General features: G+C 48.9%; 1 protein-coding gene across 2 annotated transcripts in view; it reads right to left on the bottom strand.

The window, feature by feature from the left end:
• The window catches only part of ASTL (astacin like metalloendopeptidase), a 37786-nt gene extending 33299 nt beyond the window's left edge, over window positions 1-4487 (bottom strand). Inside the window, exon 1 of one of the 2 annotated variants that reach the window (XM_081960931.1) lies at window positions 4336-4487. In XM_081960931.1, the coding sequence (XP_081817057.1) occupies window positions 4336-4393 (58 nt within the window). In that variant the 5' untranslated portion in view covers window positions 4394-4487. The remainder of the gene's footprint in view (window positions 1-4335) is intronic. The other variant, XM_081960932.1, reaches the window with a different exon arrangement.
• Window positions 4488-6000: the final 1513 nt, after the last annotated feature.

Here is a 6000-nt window from a genome sequence, read left to right on the forward strand (position 1 = left end):
TCTCCAGTCACTTCTTAAAAACCTCCAGTGATGGAGCACCCACAATTTCTGGTGGCAAGCTGTTCCACTGGTTCATTGTCCTCACTGTTAGGAAGTTTCTCCTCAATCCCAGGTTGCTTCTTTCCTTGATTAATTTCCATCCATTGTTTCTTGTCCTGCCTTCTGGTGCTTTGGAGAATCATTTGACCCCCTCTTCTTTGTGGCAGCCCCTCAAGTACTGCAATGCTGCTATCATGTCCCCTCTAATTCTTCTTTTCTTTAGACTGGCCCAGGGGTCAGCAGCTTTAAACACTCCAAGAGCTATTTGGACCTGTTTCCCACAGAAAAGAAAACACCGGGGCCCACAGAACCCTTCCCGTGACTATTTCCTGAGCACCCACAAAACTAGCATATGTAGTTGAATTAAAGGTTCGGTTTTCTTCTGAAACTCTTCCTTTCTTAGACTGATCCATGGTTGGCCTACCGGGGGTTGAAAGCCTCCATAAATCACATGCCGGCGGGTGTCACACATTGGGGGTTGTGACGCATATTGTGAGCGACAGGGAGCCACAGCAGAGGGATGAAAGAGCCACAGGCGGCTCCAAAACCTGCAGCCGTTCTTTGACCATCTTAGCTGCTCTTCTCGGAACTTTTTCCAAAGCCTCAACATCTAGACAGTGTTTTTCCCCACCCCTTCAATCTGATGTAACTTAGATCCCTGTGAGTGAAATGCACCGATAGCCCTCAACTTACAACTGACCCCAACATTTCTGTTGCCAAAAGAGACCGTTCTTAAAGTGCTCCACTTCACCAAAGCTAGGTGGTTGTTAATATTTTGTCCCGTTTTATGATCTTTCTTGCTACAAATATATCTTTTTAAAGATATCTTTTGGTTGTTCAGTTAGCCCCATGGTCGTTAAGTGAATCCGGCTTCCCTGTTGACTCTGTCAGTAGGTCACAAAAGGGTATCACATAAGCCCGGGACTCTGCAACCGTCATAAATATGAGTCAGTGGCCAAGTGTCTGGATTTTGATCATGTGATTATGGGGTTGTAAGTGTGAAAAACAGTCCTAAGTCTCTTCTTTTCAGTGTCATCACAACTTTGAATGGTAACTAAACGAACTGTTGTAAGTCAAGAACAGCCTACCTTGCTTCAGGTGAGGTAATACCAGCATCCTCCACAAGAGGGCAGCTTTTCACCAGGGATTTCAAAAGGAGGAAATTCTCTTTATTAAGGTAATAAACCTGGGATGCTGGTGGCATCTTAAGAAGGTTGCCATGCCTACTTTCTGGAGTGTGGCACAATCTACTTGAAATGCCATTCAGAAATGCTAAGCTGGATGGTTATTATCGGCGCTATCGTGAACATTGCGTGCCTGGAGATAAATTAAAAAGATTTTGTAATTCTAGAACTTCCTAAATCTGATTGTCTCGCCAGGCACGGAAACACCCATTACTCAGACTTTTTATTAGTCCATTTATCTATATTTATGGGCTGCACAACTGCAGGCTTTGGGATGTTCGCAAGTCAAAATATTAAAGGTTCCCCTGGCACAAACGTCCTAGTCGCTTCCAACTCTAGGGGGCGATGCTCATCTCCATTTCAAAGCCGAAGAGCCAGCGCCGTCCGAAGACGTCTCCATGATCACGTGGCTGTCATGACTGAGTGCCGAAGGTGCACGGAACGCTGTTTCCTTCCCACCAAAGGTGGTTCCTATTTTTCTACTTGCATTTTTTAGGTGCTTTCAAACCGCTAAGTTGGCAGAAGCTGGGATAAGTCACTGGAGCTCACTCCAGTACGCAGCACTAGGGACTTGAACCACCGAACTGCCGACTTTCCTGATTGACAAGCTGTTATAAGTGTTATATAATATCAGTACCACTTAACAACGCTCCTGCTTAGCAACCAAAATGTTGGCCCAGGAACTCTGGCATTGAAGTGTGCAAGTCTTAAAGCTGTCAAGTTACAAGACTCTTGCACCCTTAACCCTTTAGGGAAAAAACACCCAGGGGTGTTCAAACCTGACAGCTTTAAGACTTGTGGACTTCAACTCCCAGAATTCCTCCTCCAGTCATGTTGCGGCGACATCACCTGCATGGATCTGCTCCATCTTCGGTTTTTTTCACTGAGGGCAGGGCTGCCGCTGAAGATGCCGACGAGCCCCTGCCACCACCAGAATAACTGCTGCCGCCGCCTCCTCCTCCTCCTCCTCCTCCTCCTCCTCCTCCTCCTCCTCCAACAGCACCACCACAGTTGCTGCCTGGCGCTGCGGCTGAGGTGAAGCTGCCAAAGCTCCCGCTGGCGCCTCCACCTGTGGCAGCGGCGGCGGCACCTCCCCCTCTGCTCGGAGCACCTGAGCTGGGCCCCGTGTCACCCCTGCCACCGCCTCCTCCTCCGCCATGCTTTTGAGAAGCCATGAGGCCTTTTTTTTCCTGCTCCCGTCCCCTCCGCCGCCGCCTTCCTACTGGCTCCCACAGCCTCATGGCTCCTCAAAAGCAAGGCGGAGGAGGAGGGGACAGGGGCGATGCGGGGCCCAGCTCAGGTGCTCCGAGCGGAGGGGGAGGCGTCGCTGCCATGGGCAGGGGCACCGGCGGGAGCTCTGGCGGCTTCACCTCCTCCAACAGCGTCAGGCAGCAAATGTGGTGGTGCTGTTGGAGGAGGAGGAGGAGGAGGAGGAGGAGGCGGCAGCAGTTATTCTAGTGACGGCGGGGGCTTGGGGGGTTCACTTCAGCCACAGCGCCAGGCGCAAGCGGCTAGGACTGGCTGCCCACAAAGGACCTCCCCAGGTTTGCTTTGCTGAACACGGGGCAACTGACAATAGTTTGAGCGGGCGCGGCCGGCGCAAACTACCGTCAGTTGCCTCACGCCATCAAAACAAGTCTGGGCAGGTCCTTTGTGGGCGGCCAGTTCTAGCCACCTGCAAAGGATCTCCCCAGCTTCCGGAGCCTGTGACAGAAGAAATCACTGCGCGGCAGTTGCAAACTGTTGCGCGGTATTTTCTTGCCATGTGCATGGCAGCTGCGCACCTTAGAGGGAACATTGGTAGCAATTCAAGGTGAAGGAGGAAGGAGAGACCAGAAGGGGGAAATATTGGAAGGAGGGTGTTGGAGACTCCCAGCTGGCCTCCAAAGAAGAGGAGAGGAAGAGGAGGAAAGGAAGAAAGAGGGAAGGAGAGGAGGGTGGAAGGGAGGGAAAGAGAAGGAGAGAGGGTAGGAAGGGGAAGAGGAAGGGAGGAGTAGGAGAAAGGGAATGGAAGAAGGAAGGGGAAGAAGAGGAGGGAAGGAAGGAAGAAGTAAGGAGAGGAGGATGGATGGGAGGGAAAGAGAAGGAGAGAGGGTAGGAAGGGGAAGAGGAAGAGAGGAGTAGGGGAGAGGTAAGGGAAGAAGGAAGGGGAAGAAGGGGAGGGAAGGAAGAAAGTAGAGAAGGTCAGAGTGAAGGAGGAGGGAGAGACCAGAAGTGGAAAATATTGTAAGGAGGGTGTTGGGGACTCCTAGCTGGCCTCCAGAGAGGAGAACGAGAGGAAGAGGAGGGAAGGAGAGGAGGGTGGAAGGGAGAGAAAGAGAAGGAGAGAGGGTAGGAAGGGGGAGAGGAAGAGAGGAGTAGGGGAGAGGTAAGGGAAGAATGAAGGGGAAGGAGTGGAGGAAGGAAGGAAGTAGAGAAGGGAGGGAGGAAGGAAAGAAAGGGAAAATAAGGTGGTGTTAAAACAGGCGGATGGGATGGTGAAGAGAGCAACCCAAACTGTATATCATAATCTTTTAAATTGGAATAATAAATGTATAAAAATGACAAATGTAAAGAAGAAGAAGAAGAGCTATGTGAATGTAGACCTATAATTGTATGGAAGAGAATAAAAAGTAAACTTTTCAAAACAGAAAAAGCCTCCAGGTTGGGGCCCCTGCCCCAAATGGTGGCTTCTGAAAAGTTAGGGCTACCTACAACTTGTGCCAAGTCAAAACGAAAGAGAAACGTGTCTGAACCTCTGACAACTTTTTCTTCTTTTTATTAAAGAGTTTTAATAAATTTTACAAAAGTATCCCCCTCCCCTCCCCTCCCTCCCCCCCCCCCCGATCTCACCCCCCCTCCAACCCTCCCTCCCCCCAACCTCCCAGAGCAAAATGCAGGGTATAAACATTTAACAATCCTACACTAACATAAGCTAACTAACATCTTCCTCCTCTTGTACTTGAACTCCTCTTTTGTTAAGCTAACTTTAGATAAATTATACCAATCCTTGTTCTTTCACTCATAAGCTAATTGGAATTTCTTAGTCCGATATTTATTCTAAATATATTCAATCCATCTTCTACCTCTGACAATTTCTTGATGGAAGTAGGGATTCCTGCCCAGGCCTTACCTGAAAGAAGCCAAAGGCAGCCTATCCCCAGGAGCCCAAAGGCATGGCGGAGACCCATGGTGGAGGGATCAACCTTTGTAATGCTCCGTCTTGACTTAACTACTCATTGGCTCCAGGAAGAGAGAACAAGGGTCCTTTAAGGAGGGGAAATGCTCCTTGGGCTTCTTATGTAGAGCTCAGGTGAAGCAAAGACAAGCAAGTTTAACTCCTTGTGGGATCATGGAGCCCATCAGCCTCTGGTGCACTCAGGGCTGGGAATCATAGAATCATAGTATTGCAATCTACCATCATCTGGTCATCTGGTCAAACTCTTACTCGGTCGAGGAGACACTAGAAGGGTCTTCTCCAAAGTACTCAATGGGGCTATTCATCGTCGTTTTTCATAGTACAGTTTTTCATAGTACGGTTAATTAAACCAGTGGTTATTGCATTATTTTCATATAATAAGTATACAATATATCTGTCTGTCTGTCTGTCTGTCTATCATCTATCATCTCTATCTATCTCTCTATCTCTCTAACTATCTCTATCTCTCTATCTCTCATATATATATACCCACCCACCCACCCACATCTATCTATCTATCTATCTATCTATCTATCTATCTATCTATCTATCTATCTATCATCTATCTATCTATCTATCTATCTATCTATCTATCTATCTATCATCTATCTATCATCTATCTATCTATCTGATATAATAAATATATATATATAAAAAAACAGAGACATCACCCTGCCAACAAAAGTGCGTATAGTCAAGGCTGTGGTTTTCCCCGTTGCAATGGATGGCTGTGAAGGTTGGACCATAAGGAAGGCTGAGCACCAAAGAATGGAGGCCTTTGAACTCTGGTGCTGGAGAAGACTCCTGCATTGAGTCCCTTGGACTGCAAGGCCATCCAACCGGTCAGTCCTAGAGGAGATCAACCCTGGCTGCTCTTTAGAAGGCCGGATCCTGAAGAGGAAACTCAAGTACTTTGGCCACCTAATGAGAAAGAAAGACTCACTGGAGATGAGCCTCATGCTGGGAAAGATGGAGGGCAAAAGAAGAAGAAGGGGACGACAGAGAAGGAGGTGGCTGGATGGAGTCACTGAAGCAGCCGGCATGAGCTTAAATGGCCAAAAAAATCTGCATGCACAGAGTGACCAGACGAAGGGAACAGCTAAAGAACAGGGGCCGACTTGGGAGTAAGGCCACAGGTGGACAATGAATGGCCCCTCCCAGAGGGAATAAAAGAGGGGCCAAAGGGGAGTGGAGTTTGCAGGAGATCATTCGTTCATTCTTGCCAAGGATTGCGGCATCTGAAAGATATCAGCCTGGCCACTCTCCAAGCCTGATAAAGGTCAGTAATTGTGAACTATCTGGAAAGACTGTGGGAGAGGAAAGACTTTGCTGGAGAGGAATTCACTGTCAATGAAATAAAAGGGGTTTATCGGGACGAGGAGTCGGCTTCGTGCTCCTGGGGAAGCCTAGCTCAGAACACTTCTGCTCACAGGAGTTTGGGGGCCCAGCTCAATCTTCTCCCACTGCATGGGGTGTGTCCCGTGTTGCTGGCTTGGGCTGCCTCTCAGGGAGGCGTGGGAGCTGTTCCATCCCTCAGGTAAGCCTCTCCCTTCCCGCCGACTGACGCCAAGGCTTCCTGTGGGAGAGAAGCCCCAGGTG

The sequence above is a fragment of the Natrix helvetica genome (assembly GCF_964273705.1).
Source record: "Natrix helvetica genome assembly, chromosome: 8".
NCBI lineage: Eukaryota > Metazoa > Chordata > Lepidosauria > Squamata > Natricidae > Natrix > Natrix helvetica.